This window comes from Dama dama, chromosome 6, assembly GCF_033118175.1.
Source record: "Dama dama isolate Ldn47 chromosome 6, ASM3311817v1, whole genome shotgun sequence".
In the NCBI taxonomy this organism is placed as follows: Eukaryota; Metazoa; Chordata; class Mammalia; order Artiodactyla; family Cervidae; genus Dama; species Dama dama.
In genome coordinates, this window is record NC_083686.1 from 11,443,610 (window position 1) to 11,467,151 (window position 23,542).

General features: G+C 43.1%; 1 protein-coding gene across 3 annotated transcripts in view; it reads left to right on the forward strand.

The window, feature by feature from the left end:
• CLNK (cytokine dependent hematopoietic cell linker) overlaps positions 1 to 23,542 on the forward strand; it is a 202,483-nt gene that overhangs the window by 116,750 nt on the left and 62,191 nt on the right. For all 3 annotated transcript variants that reach the window (XM_061145510.1, XM_061145512.1, XM_061145511.1), the window contains 3 exons: positions 2,696 to 2,837; positions 5,168 to 5,265; positions 14,201 to 14,246. In XM_061145510.1, the coding sequence (XP_061001493.1) occupies positions 2,696 to 2,837; positions 5,168 to 5,265; positions 14,201 to 14,246 (286 nt within the window). The remainder of the gene's footprint in view (positions 1 to 2,695; positions 2,838 to 5,167; positions 5,266 to 14,200; positions 14,247 to 23,542) is intronic.

The following is a 23,542-nucleotide window of genomic DNA, read 5'->3' on the forward strand; positions in this document are numbered from 1 at the left end:
TGTAAACTTCTTAAGTGCTAGAGAGGCTTTAAAGGGAGGTGAACAAAGCATGACTGGTAGGCTTCCTTTGTCTCAGACTTTCTTTAATAGTAGCTGCTATCACAGCAGCAGTCATAATAATATTTACAGCTAGTAGCCATTGAGTGCTGACCATCAGGCACTTTGCTCAAAATTTTACATGCGTTGTCTCATTAAGACACTTCTGGTAGTCTAGTTTATCACCTTACTCAAAATATGCGTGCTTTTACCAGTTTTATTTCAGGCAGAGAGCTCTTTTCAACATTTCGTATAAGGCTGCCCTAGTGGTGATGAACTCCCTCAGGTTTGCTTGTCTGGGAGAGCCTTTATTTCTCCTTTATGTCTGAAAGGTAACTTCGCTGGGTAGAGTGTTCTTGACTGACATCTTTTATCTTTCAGTATTTTTGACTATTCCCTGGTAGCTCAGTGATAAAGAATCCTCCTGTAATGCAGGAGATGTGGATTTGATCCCTGGGTTGGGAACATCCCCTGCAAAAGGGAATGGCTACCCATCCACTCCAGTATTCTTGCCTGGAGAATTCCATGGACAGAGGAGCCTGGTGGGCTATAGTCCATGGGGTCTCAAAGAGTCAGACATGACTTAGTGATTAAACAACAAATTCTGAATATATCATTCCTCTCTCCCCTGGCCTGGAGAGGTTCTGCTTAGATATCTGCTGGTGGCCTAATGGGAGCACCTTTGTAGGTGACTCTCTTTTTTCCCTGACTGCTTTTAAAATCTTTGTCATTGACCTTTGATAGTTTTGATATAACGTGTCTTGCAGAAGATCTTTTTGCATTATGATAAATAAGTGTTTTATGAGTTTCATGAACTTGTATATCCAGTTCCTTCCTCAGGTTTGGCAAGTTCTCAGCTATTATGTTTTTAAACAAATGCTCCCTTCTTCCTCTCTTCCCCTTCTGGCATATCCTCTATTCTCATATTGCTTCTTTCTAATGAAATCAGACAGTTCTTATAGAATTTTTTTCATTGCTTTAAAATCTTAGTTCCTTCTCCTCTTCTACCTGAGAATCATTTTTAGATTTCTTTCTTCGAGCTGACTGATTCTCTCTTCCATATGGTCTGCTCTGTTTCCAATGCTTTCTAATGCATTCTTCATCACATTTATTGAGTTCTCAAGCTTCAGAATTTCTGTTTGGTTCTTTTTTAGAGTTTTAGTCTCTTTGCTCAGTATTGCTTCTGCTCACCGATTTTACTCCTGAGCTCACTGAATTACTTTCTGAGTTTTCTTGTAAAATGGAGTTTCTTCATGACAACTCTTTTGAATTCTCCATCAGTTAAATCATAGTCTGCTGTGACTTCAAGTTTGGTTTCTGGATAATTGTCATGTTCGTGATGTGAGACTGTCACCATGGTTTCCATGGTGCTTGATGAGTTGTTCCTCTACGAGAGCATCTGAAGTAGTAAACACCCCTCTTGTTTATGTAAAGTTTTGTTTACTTCGACTCTAACAGATCCACACACTGGTCATTAGAGGCCTTTCTTCAGATTTTCAGTACATGCTGCTAAGGCAGAAGGTTTTGTTTTTTCCTTCCCTCTGCTCTGTTTGAGAATTGGCACTTTCCACCCTCCACTGCTTCTACCAGAGTGGTCACTGGTGCCCTTGTCATTTCTGCGTATGCCTCTGGGGTCACTGGGGGTGCCTTTCCGATGCCAATGTCACTGCTGCCGTTGACATCTTCATGTCCAGTGCTGCTAGGCACATTGGAACTGCTACCATAGCAAGGGGTGGGGGGCCAGGTAATACTGCCATGGGCCGGAGGAGGCAGAGTCACAGGTGCACCTGGAGGTCGCTGCCCAGCCCCCTGTGGTCACGGGCACCACTGTGGCCACGACCTAGAGTCTTGTGCACCATCTCTGCGGGCGCCACCAGGTTTTCCGGGGTTCAGGATTACGGGCACTACTTCTACTCTTCCCCTGGTTCTACCCACTCTATATGCTCCAATCTAGCCTTCTTCAGATGAACAAACATGTGGGTCTCTCTGGAGTCCCGGTGTCCTGGGCAGAGGAACCTTTGTTGAGTTCAGTTCACTTCAGTCACTCAGTCATGTCCAATGTTTTGCAACCCCATGGACTGCAGCACGCCAGGCTTCCCTGTTCATCACCAACTCCCGGAGCTTGCTCAAACTCATGTCCATAGAGTCGGTGATGCCATTCAACCATCTCATCCTCTGTCATCCCCTTCTCCTCCTGCCTTCATTCTTTCCCAGCATCAGGGTCTTGAAGGAGTCAGTTCTTAGCATCATGTGGCCAAAGTGTTGGAGTTTTGACTTCAACATCAGTCCTTCAATGAATATTCAGGATTGATTTCCTTTAGGATTGACTGGTTTGATCTCCTTGCAGTCCCAGGGACTCTCAAGAGTCTTCTCCAACATCACAGTTTAAAAGCATCAATTCTTTGTTGAGTTATGGATGTCTTAATTGTTGTAGATTGAAGGGGAGAGACAAAGGGAGTGTCTCACACCACCATGATGCTTTCTAAGGACATCATTACAATTCTGCCACTGTGAGAGGTTAACTCCCCTAGACCCCATACTCTTAAATTTTTAACTCGCAGCTAAGGGAATCTCTATTACTCCCCTGGCCAGCACTGTAGCCTATAATCTTTGTCATTGTTGTACCTTCCCTTGACTTGCTGAAATGTCCCCTCCTTAGGAAAGGAATTCCATAGCAGTTCTGGATGCAGCAAAAGGCCACACAGATGATGACTATGAAGACCCTGAGCTTCGCATGGCAGAAGACCGGCAATCAGTGAAAATCTTACCAGCCAGGCCTATTAAGGAATCTGAATATGCAGGTAATGTTTAGGGCCTGAAATCCAAAAATCATGTGCCCGTGCTGCAATATTGTAGAGTGACTAAAGATGCAGGTCCTGAATTAGCAACTCTAGGTTAAAATCCTGCCTCCACAGCTTATTAGCTGTGTGACCTGGAGTGAGCACCTGGAAACCATTTTCTATATTTGAAGATAGGGTTCAAGATATCTGAAGATAAAGCTTACCCCACGTAACCCAGGTGGTTACACGAATGATGCATGTTGAGTTCTCAGAGGAGGACTTGGTGCAGAGTCAGAGCTCTATGACTGTTTATTACTATCATGATGGCTTCCCTGGTGGATCAGATGATAAGGAATCCGCCTGCAATGCGGGAGACCTGGGTTCGATCCCTGGGTTGGGAAGGTCCCCTGGAGGAGGGCATGGCAACCCACTCCACTATTCTTGCCTAGAGAATCCCCATGATGACAATTTGAGTCTGAGAAACAACTGATGAACATGGTAGATGAACAAGCAGAGATGTGGGCAACATCCCTGTTAAGACAGAGTTGCAGAGAAGAGAGCAGAACAAAAGGGAAGACTTTTAATATGGCCGATTTGTCTTGCTCATAGCCAGCACAAGAGCGTGGCAGCAAAACCAGGCTTTTAAGAGAAAGAAAACCTTATTATACACCATCTTTTCTTCTTTGTGACTGGGACACCTTATACAGCTTCAACAAGGTCTCTGAACCTTAAATAAAGCAAAGCGTTGTGAGGGAAAAGAGGAAGCATTTGCGATTTGAGAGCCTGACCTACTGAAATGAATCTACAGAAATCCCTTTGAGGACAATTACCTTGTAAATAATAATGATATTCCTTTGTTCATTCACTCAATATGCATTAATTAATATCTATTATATGCCAGTTATCATGTTAGGATTTATCAAGAGATATAAAGATAAATATTATAGAATAAGTTTGGTATATAATGTATGCTGCTGCTGCCGCTAAGTCACTTCAGTCGTGTCCGACTCTGTGCAACCCCAAAGACGGCAGCCCACCAGGCTCCCCCGTTCCTGGGAGTCTCCAGGCAAGAACACTGGAGTGGACTGCCATTTCCTTCTCCAATGCATGACAGTGAAAAGTGAAAGTGAAGTCGCTCAGTCGTGTCGGACTCTTAGCGACCCCATGGACTGCAGTCCACCAGGCTCCTCCGTCCATGGGATTCTCCAGGTAAGAGGACTGGAGTGGATTGCCATTTCCTTCTCCAGGGGATCTTCCTAGACCAGGGACCTAACCCATGTCTCCTGCATTGGCAGGTGGATTCTTTACCACCAATCCACCAGGGAAGCACAAGTATATAGTGAAGTATATGTTAAGTATAAAATATCTATGTTAAATATGTAATGTGGGCTTCCCTGGTAGCTCAGCTGGTAAAGAATCCACCGGCAACGCAGAAGACCCCGGTACTATTCCCGGGTCAGGAAGATCCCCCGGCGAAGGGATAGGCTACTCAATCCAGTATTCATGGGCTTCCCTGGTGGCTCAGATGGTAAAGAATCTGCCTGCAATGTGAGCGACCTGGGTTTGATTCCTGGGTTGGGAAGATCCCCTGGAGGAAGGCATAGCAATCCACTTCACTATTCTTGCCTGGCGAACCCCAATGGATAGAGGAGCCTGGTAGGATACAGTTCATGGGGTCACAAAGAGTCGGACATGACTAAGTGACTAAGCACACACAAGTGTGTAACATAGAAAAGAGATCCAGGGTGGTGTGCAGGTGGGTGGGGTCTAGGAAGATTTTTGAAGGGTATTACACTGTCCAAGCCTTGAAGGATGAGTAGAATTTCCCAGGTGGATAAGAGAATGAAGAAGGTTTAGGTCCAGGCTTTGGCATTTATGTATATGGACCAAGAGAAGTGATTTCTCCTCTTTGAGACTCAGTCTCTTCGTCTGTTAAGTGGAAGTAGAACTACATGCTCATGCCTGTATTATGTGGAGAAGGCAATGGCAACCCACTCCAGTACGCTTGCCTGGGAAATCCCATGGATGGAGGAGCCTGGTAGGCTACAGTCCATGGGGTCGCGAAGAGTCGGACACGACCGAGTGACTTCACTTTCACTTCTCACTTTTATGCACTGGAGAAGGAAATGGCAACCCACTCCAGTGTTCTTGCCTGGAGAATCCCAGGGACGTGAGCCTGGTGCGCTGCCGTCAGTGGGGTTGCACAGAGTCGGACACGACTGCTGTGACTTAAGCAGCAGCAGCCTATATTATGATGGTTCAGTAAGTTTGTAGATGTGCAAATATTTTGTCCATTACAGTGTGCAGAGTCATGTAAAATATGACTTTAAATAATTTTTCTTTTTTCACAGATACACGCTATTTCAAGGGTATGATGGACACACCCCTGTCCTTAGATTCCAAGACCTCTCTCCCCACAGAGAGGCAAACCTGGATGAAGCTGGAAGAAGTAAGTAAAAGCTTGACTGCGCGAACCAAACACATGGAGGGCACTGCCTAGCAACCAAGAGCTTTACCGACTCTCATTTCCAAGGCATCTTTTTGGAATGCCTTGGTGATGAGCAGGTCAGTGGGGTGCAGGGTGATTCAGCTGGAGGGATCGTGGTCCTTAGAATAGGTACATAGAAGGGAAGAGAACTAACATTTGTGAAAGGTTTTCTGTGAGTCAGGCATCAGGCTAAGGACTTTCACCTGCATCTCACTTAATACTCATCCTGTTCTCTGGGAGCAGAATTTAAACTCAAATCTCTTTGATAATAACATATCATTTTGTCCAGATTTAGGCCCAATGATTCCAACTGCTAATGGTGTGGTAATAAGTACAGTCAGCCCTCCATATCTGTCAGTTTCCCTTCTGTAGCTTCAATCGAGGATTAAAAATATATATATATTCCATTAAATTCCAAAAAGCATAACTTGAACTTACCACATGCCAGCAGCTATTTACATTACATTGACATTGTATTAGGTATTACAAGTAATCTAGAGATAATTCAACCAATCAAGGATTTTGTAGTACCTTAGTATGTACTTGATGAAAAAATCTGAGTATAAGTGGACCCACACAGTTCAAACCCATGCCATTGAGAGTTTCACTGTATACAGAAGGATATACATAGGTTATTTACAAATACTCTGCAATTTCATATGAAGGACTTGAGCATCTACAGATTTGGGTATTCAAGGGGTGTGCTGGAAGTAATCTCCAGCAGATATGAGGGACAACTATGGGTCAACCTCTCTGAACCTCTTTGTAAACCCATTTGCCAAACAGGAGTAACAATCTCTGCCATGCTTACTTCAAAAAGCTGTTGAAAATATCTTGTAAATATAAGTGCTCTAAACACATACAGTATTTTATTTTTAATAACATTGCACAAAATACAAATTAACCATCCCTGAGGTTGCAAGGCTATCAGTCATAATATTTGGGTAAATTTCATGTCAATGTTTTCTGTGCTAATGTATTTCATGCAAGGAAGTCTTTGTTGTATAGTATATACTGGTTTTCCGTCCTTAGCACATTGTTTCAGTCATAAAACTGTCTCCCATGTCATAAAACAAGCATCAATAAGCATAATCATTACAGATCCTTCACTCCTCATATAAGATTTTTAATTATTTTATTTAACCATTGAGTGAAAACACTTTAAAGGCTTTCGGTACATATTGTGAAATCACTCCCTGAAAAATCATTTCAATTTACCCTCCCAGAAACCCAGTATTAGAATTTCCACCTCATAGAATCCTCTCCAAAACTGTGCGTTATTTTTTAATTATAATTTTTAAAAAAGAGAAAGAGATTTTGCTGTTCTTTCTTTAAAATTTGTTTCACATTTATTAGTGACTGTGAACACACTTAAATATTTATAACACATTCATCCTTGTGCATTATCTATGCAAATGGTTTACTCGTTTAACTAGAGGGTTTCTTTTAAATATTGACAAGAAAAGGAAACTACAGTTTTTACCAAGTTGTTCACACAGAACACAACCAATAGAGATTGGGAGAGCAAGATAAGGGATGAAATATTGAACACTTCCTCTTTACACAGACACTAAGCTAAACATTTTAATCATTCACTCAACAAATTCACTTAAGAAACACATGTTGGGTGCCTGCCATGGACCAGACACAATTATCCACTCTGGTATGCGGCAGTAAACCACCAAGGCCCTGCTGTCATGAAACTTACATCTAGTGGGTGGAGACCTATGATATGTAAATGGATAAATAATAGATTACAAAGACGATGTATCAAGTGATGAGCTTTGAAAATAGAGTGAAAGCAAGGCAGTCAGGAAAGGCCTTTCTGAGGAAAGGTGGGAATAAATGAATGAATGACATTTAATCCTTAAAATAACCCTGCAAGATGAATGTTATAATTCTCATTTTAATGGCTCCAACTTTATGAGCTCTGTTTCTTTGGGCCAGTTACTTACCTTCCCTGAGCCTTTACAGTCTAAGCTATAAAATCTCATAGCTTTCACGATCATACATACAGAGCACAGTGCCCGGCAGAGAGCAATCAGTTACCAGATGACACCTCCATGAGTACAAGGACTATTTTAGCCCCAGCATCTAGCACAGTGGCTTTATGTAAAATGTTCTTGGCAGATACTGGCCACATGGATGGAAGAGCTTCCAGGTGGCGCTAGTGGTAAAGAACCTGCCTACCAGTGAGGAGACATAAGAGACTAAGGTTCAATCCCTGGGTCAGGAAAATCCCCTGGAGGAGGGCATGGCAACCCACTCCAGTATTCTTACCTGGAGAATCCCATGGACAGAGGAGCCTGGTGGGCTACAGTCCAGGCGGTCACAAAGAGTCGGACACGACTGAAATGACTGACCACAGCACACTGCACGTGAATGGAAATGGACAAACAAACTCAGTTATTTGAGCTGAAATTGGAAATATGACTCGCTTGAAATATGAAGGCTTCCCTGGTGGCCCAGCTGGTAATAAGAATCCACCTGCAATGCAGGAGACCCGGATTCAATCCCTGGGTCGGGAAGATCCCCAGAGAAGGAAATGGTAACCCACCCCAATATTCTTGCCTGGGAAATCCCATGGACAGAAGAGCCTGGCAGGCTATAGTCCATGGGGTTGCAAAGAGTCAGACACAACTTAGCAACTAAATCACCTCCACAGTTTGAAATATTAATAGGAAAAGAAACCCGGTCTTCTTTCCCCAGTTTGATTTCTTTTTTTAAATTGGGTATAGTTGTTTTACAACATTGTGTTAGTTTCTGCTATATAGCTAAGTGAATCAGCTCTAGGTACACATATATCCGCCCCCTCCCCACCCCAATCTCACCAATCTAAACGTTACCACAGAGCACCAAACGGGACCCTCTTGCACTGTCGGTGGGAATGTAAATCAATATAGCCACTATGCAGAACAGTAAGGATTGTACTTGAAAAACTAAAAACAGAACTACCGTATGACCCAGAAATTCCACTACGGGGCATATGTCCTGTTGTCCTTGTTCAGTTGCTCAGCGGGTCTGACTCTCTGTGACCCCTTGGACGGCAGCACACCAGGCTCCCCTGTCCACCACCTCCTGGAGCTTCCTCAAACTCACGTCCATTGAGCTAGTGATATCGTATCCTGAAAAAAAAAAAATAATAATTCAAAAAGACCCAGTCTGATTTCTGTTCACATGAAAAATTTGTCTAGTCTGTCCTTCAAAGTTGTCATATTCAGTCGCTCAGTCGTGTCTGACTCTGCAACCCCATGACTGTAGCATGCCAGGCCTCCCTGTCAATCACCAACTCCCAGAGTTTACTCAAACACATGCCCATGGAGTCGGTGATGCCATCCAACCATCTCATCCTCTGTTGTCCCTTTCTCCTCCTGCCCTCAATCTTTCCCAGCATCAGGGTCTTTTCCAATGAGTCAGCTCTCCACATCAGGTGGCCAAATTATTGGAGTTTCAGCTTCAACATCAGTCCTTCTGATGAATATTCAGGACTGATTTCCTTTAGGATGGACTGGTTGGATCTCCTTGCAGTCCAAGAGACACTCAAGCATCTTCTCCAACACCACAGTTCTAAAGCATCAATTCTTCTGTGCTCAGCTTTCTTTATTGTCCAACTCTCACATCCATACATGTGAATACTTGCAATTACCTCCGAGATGTACAACTGCGGCAGGCCCCAACAGTGCGCTGTTAGACAGGGAGGAGGGCATTTCAGGAGCCTCATCTCTAAAGCACGAAATATATTGAGGGGACAATAGGAATTTCAGAGTCACTGGGCCAGAGGCTAAAGTCACAAGTTCTTGTCTGGTTATAAAAAGTAGAAAATTCTGACCTAAAAAGTTAAGCTTTTCTCTCCCTAAAAACCACTGATAATTCCTCTTTGCATAGAAGTAAACTTTCATGAGAACAATGCTTTCTTAAAAGATGATAATTCTCATTTGATTTTTCATAAACGACTATGCCAGAATTTAAGTCTCCATTTCTTACTACTTTATATCCTTTCATATTGTCTTTGTAGTTTTTTGTTACGAATTTCTTCTTTTAGCTAGGTCACTTTACAAGTGGAACTATAATCTCAACATATTAAGTCAAGTGAAATCTTGTGAGAAAAAGGAGGTGGGAGATGAGCACGATTTTGGCCAGGAGGGAAGTTGTCTTATAAATTAATTCAATAAGGACTTGGCCTCAATTCAAATAAAAAAGGGAGTTTTGCCTTTATAACTAATGTTTGAATTATCCAGTTTTTATGGTAAGCAGATTTTTTTTATTATAACTTCATTCTCAGGAGTTAATTCCAATTAGTTTTGCACATGATGTGGTGATTTAACTATCTGTGAATTGGATCTTCAACAGTCCTTACAGGAACCAGTTCTTGTATGTCGATTCCTTAGACTGATTGCATGCATGCATGCTATGTCACTTCAGTTGTGTCTGATTCTTTGTGACCCTGTGAACTGTAGCCCACCAGGCTCCTCTGTCCATGGAATTCTCCAGGCAAGAATACTGGAGTGGGTTGCCATGTCCTTCTCCAGGGGTTCTTCCTGACTCAGGGATCAGAGCCAAGTCTATAATCATGTCTCCTGCATTAGCACATGGGTTCTTTGCCACTAGCACCATCTGGGAAGCCGCCTTAAACTGGTTACAACTATCTTAAAGCACTAAACCATTGTCCATCTTTTCATTTATTGAGCACTTGCTGTGTGCAAAGTGCTATGCTCAACAACGGGGATTAAAAAAATAAAAGGAGCCAGTGTCCAGTCTAACGGAGGAGGCAGTGGCCCAAATTGGCAGTTTTGAAATAATAATACAAGGTGTTAAGACTGAGGTGACACAAGATACAAAGAGCAGGGAGCCCCATCACTTAGACCAACCAGAGGCTTTTGAGAAGCCTCCTGGAGGAAGCAATGCCAAGGAGTCTTCACCAATAATACCTTGTTATCAGTGGTTCTCGTCTGGGAACATTTTGCCCCCTAGTGGACGTTTACAATGACTGGCGACATTTTTGGTTGTTAAGACTTGGGGAACGCTACTGACATCTAGCGGGCAGAGGGCAGGGATGCCGCTAAGTAGGCTGCAAATGCACAGGGCAGCCTCCCACAGCAAATTGGCTGGCCCCAACTCTCAACGGAGCCGAGGTCTGTTACAATGAAACCTGGGTTATAACATGCTGTAAACTCAGAACTGCATCCATGAGTCCACCTTTTGCATCTAACCTCTTATTCCTCGTTCCCTCATAATCTAGCATTGTTAAGGTATATAGTAGACATTAGAAAATCTGTATTTGATAGAAAATAAGACTAGCCCTAGGGAGGGGCATAAAATACTTCTAGGCCTGGGATCCTATGCTAATATCATCAAAGTGTAGGTCCCTCTGGAGAAGATGCAGCCAAAAAACTCTTTCGTGCAAAAGAGACAAATGGATCCAAATGTCCAAAGACACAAAATGGAATATGGCCAGCTACAACTAGGGATTATCATCCTAAGTGAAGTAAGTCAGAAAGAGAAAGAAAAATGCCATATGATATCACTTGTATGTGGAATCTAAAGTAGGACACAAATGAACCTAGCTACAAAACAGAAATAGACTCGCAGACAGAGATCAGACTTGTGGTTGCCGGGAGGGTGGGGGGGAAGAGAGGGATGGATTGGGAGTTTGAGGTTGGTAGATGCAAGCTATTACATTTAGAATGGATCAACAACAAGGTGCTAATGTATAGCACAGGGAAATATACTCAGCATCCTGTTATAAGGACTTCCCTAGTGGCTCAGATGGTAAAGCGTCTGCCTACAATGTGGGAAACCCAGGTTCAATCCCTGGGTCAGGAAGATCTCCTGGAGAAGGAAATAGCAACCCACTCCAGTATTCTTGCCTGGAAAATCCTGTGGATGGAGGAGCCTGGTAGGCTACAGTCGATGGGGTCACAAAGAGTCAGACACGACTGAGCGACTTCACTTTCTTTCCTGTTATAAACCATAATGGAAAAGAATATTAAAACAAAACGCATATAGGTGTATAACTGAGTCTTTGCCATACAGCAGAGATTAGCACAACATTGTAAATTACCTACTGTTGTTGTTGTCAAGTCGCTTCGTGTCCAACTGTTTGTGACTCCATGGACTGCAGCACGCCAGGTTTCCCTGTCCTTCACCATCTCCCAGAGTTTGCCCAAGTTCATGTCCATTGAATTGATGATGCCATCCAACCCATCTCATCCTCTGTCGTCCCCTTCTCCTCCTGCCCTCAATCTTTCCCAGCATCAGGGTCTTTTCCAGTGAGTCGGCTCTTCGCATCAGGTGGCCAAAGTATTGGAGCTTCAGCATCAGTCCTTCCAATGAGTATTCAGGGTTGATATCCTTTAGGATTGATACTTCATTTAAAAATTAATTAATTTTTAAAAGTAGAATTTGGCCAGCAAAGGGGAGAAGAGCAGGCACTAAGGAAGCCTGATCCCTAACACCCTAATCACATGGGGCCCAGCAAGACAGAGACCATGGAGGTTCTCCCCTGCTCCAGGCTAGCAATGGGAGGTGGGAAGAACATTGGGAGAGACCCTCTCTCCTGGGCAGGTGCACAGAGAAGATTGAAAGCTGAGGATGTAACAAGATCTTAACAAAAACCCTCCAGCACACCAGCCTCCGTGGGGTCTCCCTGGAGGAACTGGAAGCTGAGGGCGTGATGAAGGAAGCCACAGCAGTAACAAACTCGAACCATACTTGATGCTTGACTACAAGCAGAAGAGCCACATCATGTGTAGGCAGAATTACGTGGTCCAGTGTTCCACAGAGGAAAAGAGGTAGGCTTTGAACATCAAGACCTAACAGGTAACAGGGGTCAGTGACCCTTCCTCCCCTTCACCTTGACCACCTCAACTTGGCACCAAAAAGTATATTACTGAGACTCTATGTTAGTCATGGTTCTCTGGAAGCATAGGCAATAGGTAGATAGATGATTGATAGATAGATAGATATTAATAGATAGATGTGTGTATACTCAGTCGTGTCTGACTCTTTGTGACTTTCTAGACTGTAGCCCACCAGGATTCTCTGTCCATAGACTTTCCCAGGCTAGAATTCTGGAAAGGGTTGCTATTTCCTTCCCCAGGTTATCTTCCTGACCCAGGGATTGAACCCCCATCTCCTGTGTCTCCTGCATTGTAGGTGGGTTCTTTACCACTGAGCCACCTGGGAAGCCCCCACTAGATAGATAAAATAGATACACAGATGGATAGATAGATGGATGGATAGAAAGCTTGAGACATATAGGCATATAGACATATACATATAAATAAATTAGTGATTATGGAGGCTCAGTTCCACAATCTGCCATCTGAAAGCTGCAGACCAGGAATGCCAATGGCCTCTAACTTCCAGCTCAAGTCCAAAGACATGAGCACCAAGAGAATCAATGATGTAAATCTCAGTCATCAAGGGCAGGAGAAGAGCAATGACCCAAGTCAACAGTCAGGCAGAAAGAGCAAATTCTCCTTTCCCCTCCCTTTTTATTTTATTCAGGCCCTCCATGGACTGAAAGATGCCCACTGGCTTTGTGGAAGGCAATCTGCCTTACTCTGCTGATCCAAATTATAATCTCATCCAGAATCACTTTCACAGACACACCCAGCAATAAGGTTTCACCAAATATCTGGATACCCTGTGACCCTGTCAGTTTGACACATAAAACTAAACATCATCATAGACCCCAATGCTGACCTAGGCTTAAAGGCTTTCCAAGGCATTGGGCATTATTAGTATGTCTCCATCACCTTCTTCAGGACTTCCCTGCAGCTCAAATGGTAAAGAATGTGCCTGCAGTGCAGGAGACCTGGGTTCAATCCCTGGTTCTGGAAGATCCTCTAGAGAAGAGAATGGCAATCCACTCAAGTATTCTTGCCTGGAGAATCCCACGGACAGAGGAGCCTAGGAGGCTACAGTCCATGGGGTCACAAAGAATCAGACAAGATTGAACTACTAACACACATCACCTCCTTCACCCTCATATCTAAAGATTATACAGCAAGCCCTTAATAGTTCAATTCTGCCTTTAGCTTTTTTAAGTGGTGATTTTCCTTTTTATTATGTGGACCATTTTTTTAAGTCTTTATTGAATTTTTTACAGTATTACTTCTGTGTTATGGCCATGAGGCATGTGGGATCTGACCTCCTCTACCAGGGATCAAACCCACACCCCCTGCATTGGAAGGCAAAGTCTTGACCACTGGACCATCAGGAAAGTCCTATCAATGCCTTTAATACAATTAACAATGACAGCTAACAATTCCTCAGTTTGATTGGTGTTATTTCCTGTTCTAGGCACATAGCCGATCTCATGCAGTCCTGCCATCCTTGTGAAGTATCAGTCCTTATGTTACCCGCATTTCACAGCTGAGGAAACTGAGGTTTAGAAAGTTAAATGACTGGCCATGTTCTCATAGCCAGCACATGATGAAGGTGATTTCCCAACAGGGCATTTACACAAGGTTGCACTTTGATCTGCCTGCTCAATCACTTTCATGGACTTGATCATGCACATTGACCTTCACAATAACTCAATGACATGAATTGACATGAATAGCATTTTCCCTATTTAAAAAGATGAAAAAAAAATCTAAGGCTCATAATATGGTAAATGCCTTTCCAAAGTTTGACTGCAATAAGAGGCAGGATTGAGTCTCAAACCAAATGTTTCTTATGCCAAATTACCACCTGAGGCCACTACACTCGTCACTGGCTTGGGGGTATTTACATACATTGAGTAGTTGCCAGCCATACACACGGGGTGATCTCTAAGAATGATGAGTCCTGGACCCACAACTTTAGGGATCTAATCATACTGAGTGGCAGGTCATGAAATCGAATAGTCACAATCTAAGAGATAATTGTAATGCATTGTCTTCTGCAGGTGGAAAAACCCATTTCCAATGATATCAGAAACCAACATGTTAAAGGTAAAGTCAAATCACAAAGTTTGAAATATATCTATATATTTTTAGATTTTTCTCAACAAGGTTATCTATTAAATTAACCTTCACTTAATAAGGTTTTCTTATTTTGGAAAGACTCTCTCATATCTTATGCCTTTTTATCACCTGACCTTATTAATGAGGAAGTTGACTGTGACAAGTCATATTCCATGTTGTATAATCTGGAAAGAAATTGCTTTGAAACATATATTTCTTGCCTCAAATACATAGCTAAGTTATTTCTCTAAGCATACCCTCGTAAAATCAAAAGATAGACATCTAATTTTAAAATGTTGATTAATTAATATGAAAACAGATTTTAAAGCTTTAGGCAAAGCAACTCAATCTGGAGATGAAGATACAGGTAAGAAGCTGAAAGGAAACAATCAATTTCAGTAGTGCTAGAAGCACAAATGGAGGATAGCCATAGTAATTTAATTGAATCCTATACATTATAGTTTCTCTCATCACTTCCCCCAATGTCCCCTTCTTCTTTTTACAATGTCTACTTGGAAAAGATGACAGTCCCGTGATTTACATTTCCCAGTAACTGAAACATATCAAATTCATATTTTATGTGTCTGATCCTATATTCTGTAACATATTACTAACATCAGATTTTCTTTAATGGGAAAGTGTAATCTCTAAAGTCCTAAGAGGGAAGAGATGGCACATCCAAATTAGGATAATTTAAAGAGGTTTATTTATTAAGGAACTGTTTAAAAAGGTATGTGAGGTGTTGGGGAGGAATGTGGGATGATGCAGACACTAGGGCCAATAACGGTGGTGTTATCACCACTCCCCAACCCAGAGATGAGGGGACAGCCACAGAAAACAAGAAGGTGCTCATTACCTTGAGAGGAGCAGTGACCGTTTTTGAGGGACATCACCAGCTCATTTGAGCTTCCCTGATGGCTCAGAGGGTAAAGCGCCGGGAGATCCAGGTTTGATCCCTGGGTCAGGCAGATCCCCTGGAGAAGGAAATGGCAACCCACCCCAGTACTCTTGCCTGGAAAATCCCATGGACAGAGCAGCCTGGGAGGCTACAGTCCATGGGGCCGCAAAGAGTCGGACACGACGAGCAACTTCACTTTCCTTACTTTCCTTTCCTTTCCCAGCCCGTGTGGACCTCCCAGGGTGGGAATGAATGGAATACACACCCCAACCTCCCCCTCCAAACTTCCTCTGGTCTCCTGCTGGGACTTCTCAATGGCTGCACCCAACCAGAAACCACAGGACCAGGTTGCCGGTGCTGGTTGGTCCCCCAGGATCGAGAGAAAGTGGAGCAGAGAGGACCAGACAAACAGTGGACCTGGAGGCCCAAGAGCAGATGCCCACAAAGGGAAGCAAGGCGGAAGGAGCAATGAGAGTAGCTGACGCCCAGGCTCTGCCACTCCCTGGCTGTGTGACCTTAAGTGAGGCACCTAACCTTTCTGAGCCTTTACTTTCCTCCTCTTGAAATGTGAAGTCGCCAGGGCTTTTATGACTCTTCAGTTGAATTGCATACGCAGACGCAGGGGACAAGGGCTGTTTCCTGACCCATCTCTCCTCTCCATCTTCCATGGCCTGACTGATCCCTGTCTATCTGCCCTCTAGACCCCTTTAAACCATCCCAAATAAGGAAGCTTTCCTATCAGTGGCTGTTGAGTCCTTGAACATGGAAATGCCTTTGATGTACACAGCACTTGATTTACAGCTTTCCTTCAGTAACGGATGTATTAATATTGTTAGCCCTTAGAAGACCCCATGAATTATATAGAAGTTTTTTCCTGCCTCTTGACAGAGAAAGGGCTCAGAGCACAGAGCACAGAGGGACCCCCAGGCAGACCATAATCATTTGCTATATACAGAGGTCCTAATCATAGTAGAACCTTCATAGCCATTTATGGAGAAATGAGTCCTGGGGAGAAAGGTAAGAAATGGGTTTCACAATTCTTCTCTTTTTTTTAATAGTTCACTGTAGACATGAAGCTTCATTTCTTTGATAGCAGAATCTTCTTTGACCACCATTCTATGGAGGAGCCTGGTGGGCTGCCATCTACGGGGTCGCATGCATGCATTGGAGAAGGAAATGGCAACCCACTCCAGTATTCTAGCCTGGAGAATACCAGGGACGGAGGAGCCTGGTGGGCTGCCGTCTATAGGGTCGCACAGAGTCGGACACGACTGAAGCGACTTAGCAGCAGCAGCAGCTACGTATATTAATACGTCTGTGTGACAATCCAGATGGCTCTAATACCAATTCCAGCATGCACAGGGGGCATTTCCCCCACCTACCCACACGTCATCAAGCAATTCTGTGGACACCAGCTGGGTGTCCTACAATTCGATCCAGTTCTGACACTGTCCATCCAGAAACAGCATCAGACGAACAAGTTAAGGGTTCCGTCCTACCAGACCACACCTCACCACTGTAGATGCTGTCATGAACCCAGATTGTCACCTGCGCTTCTATAGATTGAAGCTTCCATTCACCCCTTCCTTGGGTTCAATTAATTTGTTAGAGTGGCTGACAAAACTCAGAGAAACATTTTACTTACTAAATCGCCAATGTATCAATAAAAGGATATAACCCAGGAACAGTCAGATGGAAGAGGCACAGAAGGGAGATATTGGGAAAAGGCAGGGAGCTTCCATGGTTCTTGAATTTCTGTGTGTTCCCCAACTTGGAAGCTCCAAACTCTTGGGAGTTTGTGGAGGCTTCATTATGTAGGCACAGTTGACTACATCATTGGCCGTTGGTGACTGAACTCAGTCTCAAGCCACTCCCCCTTCCTGGAGTGGGGGTAGGTTTAGATTTGGGGGACTGTACATTTCAACCATCCAATCACATGGTCAACTCCACTGGCAACCAACTCCCATCCTTAGATAGGATCTGAAAGTCATCTCCTTAACATTACAAAAGACACCTAGATAGCTCTCATCACTTAAGAAATTCCAAAGGATTTAGGAGTTCTGTGCCAGACACAGAGACGAAGATCAAATATATATTTCTCATTATAAATCACAAATCACAACTATTCATTCATCTATTTATTTATACTTCACCTTAGCTCACAAATGTTGGAGTAGTTAACAAAAACTTATATGGTATAGCAGAAAAAGCTTTAAATCATAGGAAATACAGAGACAGACAAAGGTAAAGATGAAATTCGGGATTCTCAGGCACATGTCATTGCATTCTACTAAATTTAAACTACTAGTTTGCCTCGATCTTCCTGGTAGTCTATTCAAAAAGGGAGAGCCTGCTTTTTCATGTAAATCAATTGCCCCAAGTAAGAAAACAGTAAAGCAGTCCCTCAAGGAGTACAAGACCACATCTTTCAGAGTTAAGTTAGTCCGGCCAGTTTTATAGAGGATGATGGCTGATATCCAGGTACCATGGCTGAAAAATATGGCTGCTTTTGTAAAACTAGTGCATGCATGCTAAGTCGCTTCAGTCATTTCCGACTCTTTATGACCCCATGGGCTGTAGCCCGCCAGGCTCCTCTGTCCTTGGGATTCTCCAGGCAAGAAGACTGGAATGGGTTGCCATGCCCTCCTCCAGGGGATCTTCCCAACCCGGGGATCGAATTCATGGCTCTTACGCCTCCTGCATTGGCAGGTGGGCTCTTTACCACTAGCACCACCTGGGAAGCCCCTTTTAAAAGTAGACCCCAGTGTAGACTGCAGAGGGGACCTCAGTGAAAACAAAGCTCACAGAAGTTCAGCTTGTAAGTTGCATGGAAAACTTCTGCAATGAGAGTAATTTTCTTTGTGTCTTCTCTTCCTACACTTCCATAATTGATGGTTTTATATTACTATCCAGAGCTCTAAGGGACTGTACTGAGAAAGAAGCTGGAAGGGAGAAAAGTAATATGAATATCCCCGTTTTTTGGATCAGGCAACTTTCTGGAAAATGCTTGAATGATTTATGTGTTTATTACAAAATTCTGTATGTTTGATGCAAACACATTCTCAGATAATTTATTCATTCTCACAAAATGTCATAGAGAAAAACATATTGGGTGGTTCAGTCATGGCAGAGTTTTATGGTGATATTTTTCATCAAGTTGAGCAGTTATAGATTTATGTTAATGTACATTTCATATTATTTTTCTTGCAATCATATTCTGACATTATCTGGAAACTGTCAGATTTCAAGAACTTATCTTCCCTGAAGCTTGGCTTCTTTTATTCATTCCTAAAAATGGATAAAAGTTTATTTGGGGGCAAAGTATTCATATAGTGTAAGTTGGTTGTGAAAGCATTAGTCGTTTAGTCGTGTTTGACCCTTTGTGACACCACCATGGCCTGCACCCCACCAAGCTCCCCTGCCCCTGAATTTTTCCTGGCACAAATACTGGAGTGGGTAGCCATTCCCTTCTCAGGGGCTTGTGATGAACCATTAATTAGCATTAGCCATAGATGCAGAAGAAACTCTCTTTTTAGATGAGGGTAGCTGTAATATTCAAAGGAGGTTGTGGCTTAGCTTCTCTCTCTTTTTTTTTTCTTTTTTTAAATTGGAGGATAATTGCTTTACAATGTTGTGTTGATTTCTGCTGCACAACAGCTCAGATCAACTCTAACTGGCTTAGCTTCTTAATGCTGAGCAGAAAGGAGGCTAAAATGGGTTTTTCTTTGCCTTCCATGTGAACCAAGCACAAACTCTAAACCAATTTCCTTAGAGGTGAGAAGCACGTCATATATAAGAAAGAATTTATAACAAAATATGATAAGCTATGCATGAAAAGAAAGAGGGAATTACACACCAGGTGGCCGAACCTGTATATCCAGAAACATGAGTTTGGTTAAAAAGAAGTACAATAGAATTCCATATTAGGCCATCAAAAGACCTTTCTACCAGTTTGCTTTTTGTCAAATTTAGATGCCAAAGAGTTTTGAGTTAATCCGGATCTACCCCCTCATCTTATGCCAAGAGGCCTCACAAGAGAAGGAGCTCACATAAGGTCACAGAACAAGCAGTCCGACCCTAGACCAGAGTCCAGTCTCTTGGCAACATGGCAATGTTTCCAGGGTTTTACTATAGTTGCTAGTAGCTAAAATTTTTTCTGCAAACTCCCTAAATGATTTCTCACTCACCAAACTCCAGTATCCTTGCCTGGAGAATCCCATGGAGAGAGGAGCCTGAAAGGCTACTGTCCGCAGAGATGAGCAGGGTTGGACACGGCTAAAGTAACTCCGCACAGCGCTTAGCACAGACTATGCAAGGTTTTAGCACAAAAGGCAGGAAGTGATGGATGATACTGTCCTCTAGTGGCAGAACACGGCGACCCGAAACATCACAGAAAGGATGGAATTTGCCTTCCTGTAGATGATATCCTTAACAAAAATCACAAGCTTTAGGCCACAGACCTAGAAACAGTCAGAAATAAATTTAAGATTATCCTACCATTTTAGATTCAAGTTTATTTCAGAGCCACAAACAGTGGCTCAAAAGTGATAGAAGTCATGTTCCTGTTCAGGCACAAAAAAAAAAAAAAAAAGTGATAGACACATTGATACAAGATCAGTTCAAAGCTAATGTTATAGCTGTTGTAATGTTATAGATGTTAAACTGCAGGACAATATTTTGTCTCACCGTCACACAGAGAAGAAGAAAAGTGTTAGATAACCACTCATGTAGCAAACACACATTTCAATAGAGAGCAGTAAAGAAGCCATAAATAGAAGAGCTAAAAGACAAAGCAGTTACAACACCATGTGATAACTACCAGGGTGGAGGGTAGAAGTCCACTTTATTCAAAATCACTTTGTGCCAGGGTACAGAAGACCGTAGACCACAAGGAGCCCACAGTCTGGTCAGGTCTCTGTGGGAACTCAAAACAATACTTAATTGTGCCCCAACAGGAGAACTGTGAGTCCCAGGACTGAATCACATAGCAGGGGACATAGAGCTGAGGTGTGAGGCAGTGACCTCAGAGAAGGTCAAATATTACGTCTGAAATGCAGTAGCAGCCAAAATGTGGTTGCGTGAAGGTTGGATCTGGGGACAAGGACTCCTGGGTTCAAATCCCAGTTTTACGACTTCACAAGTATCGACAAAGAGCTTAACCTCTCGAAGTTTCCATATCTCTAAAAGGGAGGAAATGCTCTTACATCTGTAAGATACCTGTCTCTTGTACGGTACTGATACAAATCCTATAGCACAGTTGTTGACACATGATGGACCGTCGACAAAGGGATACTGGACCGAACGAATGACTTTCACAATTCTTTCCTCCCTCACTTATTCTTGCCCTTCTCCCTGCCCTGGAAGATCCCCCTGCCTCTCTGTGTAGGCTGAAACCATGCTTAATCTAGTCTGGTGCTGAGCAAACACAATAAATCTGTTACCGATGAATATGAAAATAAGTTGCTTAACTTTAAACATCAGACCTGACTGAACATTGTTTTCCCTGCAGCAAACACATAGCACTGTGCTGAGCACACAGTGGATGCATAGTAAACCCTACAGTAACTCTAAAATTTAGCCCATGTTAATAAAAGTGTATCAGATAAGCATTGTCGGGGGTCACAGGACCACCAAGAGATCAGCCTGTGATGCTTAGCCACCAGTTCCCATTATGTGGAGGTCTGCAAGGGGCAAGCCAAGAAACCCAACTGGTACCATCTCTGTTTGTGATGTGAACTTGTTAGTGCAAGTTCATGTGCCCAACACATAGTGAGGCCAAACAAACTGAAAGGGTGGCGTTTGGAGCAGAGAAAGGTTTATTGAAGGGCCATGAAAGGAGCTGGGTGGCTCACGATCTAAAAAAACCCTGAGCTCCCCGAAGGGTTTTGGCAAAGCATTTTCAAAAGCCAGGTGAGGGAGTTGGGCGATAGGGTACATGGGGGAACAGGGTGGTATCACAAGGATTCACATGATCAGTGCTGAGGAAGCCTCGGCTCTGTGCTCATGGTCATCAAGTAGTTAACATCCTCTCTTGGTGGGGGTTTTAGCATCTGTAAAACAACTCAGGAAACATGCATCAAATACAGCTATCTAGGGCCTTCAGAGAGGAGCTAAAGCAAAGGATATGGTGGAAGGTCCCATAAGGTCCTGCTCAGTTATAAATCTAGGCAACTGATTTTCCTGGGGCTTCCCAGGTGGCACAGTGGTAAAGAATCCACCTGCCAATGCAGGAGACGCGAGAGATGCAATTTCGATCCCTGGGTTGGGAAGGTCCCCTGGAGTAGGAAACGGCAACCCGCTCCAGTATTCTTGCCTAGAAAATTTCAAGGACAGAGGAGCCTGGCAGGCCACTGTCCATGGTGTCGTGAAGAGTATAACACGATCAGGTGATTGAGCACACACACACACTGGCCTTAATATCCCATCTGTAGAAAGACGGTAGAACACAATGTCCTCCAGCTTTTTGTGAATCCATGGGTATGATTCATACATACAAATCCACCCATTCCACTGCCTCTGAAGCCTTGGACCTTCGCTTCGCCCTGCCTACCCACCTTGCCTCCACTCCCTGAGACACTGATGTCAGCCGAAAAGATGTCTCCCAGGCTCGTTTAGAAAGAGACTTCTATCCCACACCCGTTACTAAGCCCCATGGTGCAGCTGTTGACATAGATGTTCCTAAGAAACTGCACTTTCCAACATTACTTGAGGAGCTATTAAAGTCAGCAGGTTCCTCCCATATCCCAGGCTTTGCCTAACCTAATCCCTCCCCACTCAACCCCAAGAGTGGTTTCAGCAATTTACTTCTGAAATTAATTTCTGAAAGTTTCCACAGACTTTCTCAAAAAACTCAAAAAGGTTTCTCAGAATAGGCCTTGTGAAATATACACTAGCCACTTGGATCATTTCTTCTTTGGATGCTCCTGCAATTAATCATCAGGACATGACATTCCAGTGGTTCGCTTTCATGTATTAATGTTATAAAACTCTGAGACATCATAAATACTGCAAAGAGGCCAGGTTTTATCCAATTTTTTCCAAAGTCTATGTTTTAATTACATAATATTACACTGATGCTTTGTTTCCAAAAGTGTTGATTGTCATGGCCATATTTCATAAACAAAGGGTATTGCATATATTTAACACAAAATGACTAGGAGCTAATTGAAAACAAGTGTCTTTTATTTACTCTTAACCATCCAAGGAACTGCACATCATGATCTGTGCTTTATAGACATGAAAACAAGCCCAGAACGTTTAAATAGTTTTCCCAAGATTACTCAGTAAGTGATGGGGGTGGGGTGGGATTAGAACCCAACTTGTATGATTTCAAAGATCCCATCTGTGTCATTGCCCCTTCCATCAAGAAATAAATTCTTGAATCTCTATCTTCTTGTCCAACCATTTACATCACAGATGAGAATACCAAACAATAGAGCAAACCCTGATTTGTAGCTTCCGTCGGTTTCTGTGGTGTAAATACTCCCACTATGGCAGATTTCAGGATCACTGAAGATGATCCATGAAGATGGGAAGACATGCCATATTTAGTGATTTCCACCTTAGACATGATAGAGGTAAAGAACTTCAACAGCATAGATAGATGTGGTAGAATAATCGGGAAGTCATGAGTTTTGAGCATATGCTACTTTTTTCATAAATTCAGTGTACATTTACATAATTATTTTTTTAATAATGGCTGTGTTTAACACCTGCATTGCAGAATCCTGAAAATTTAACAACCAGCTCTCATAAATGCCACCAGACACACCACCCCTGCCCCAAAATGGACAAACAAGTCTCACAATACTTTCTTCTTCTCCCGGTTGTTGTTCAGTGGCTCAGTCAGGTCTGACTCTTTGCAACCCCATGGACTGCTGCACGCCAGGCATCCCTGTCCTTCCCCATCCCCCGGAGTTTGCTCAAACTCATGTCTACCGAGTCAGTGATGCCATTCAGCCATCTCATGCTCTATCATCCCCTTCTCCTCCTGCCTTCAATCTTTCCCAGCATCAGGGTCTTTTCCAATGAGTCAGTGCTTCACATCAGGTGGCCAAAGTATTGGAGCTTCAATTTCAGCATCAGTCCTTCCAGTGAATATACTGGTTTGATCTCCTTGCAGTCCAAGGGACTCTCAAAAGTCTTCTCCAGCACCAAGTTCAAAGCCATCAGTTCTTCAGCACTCAGCCTTTATGGTCCAACTCTCACATCCGTACATAACTACTGGAAAAACCATAGCTTTGACTAGATGGACCTTTGTAGGCAAAGTAATGTCTTCTTCCAGAGGCTTTGCTTTAAATTCACGACCCCTGTGAGGTTGACAACTTCATGATTCCACTCTAATAAATTATGGAGATAATCAAATTGGGTCCAATAGATTCTACCG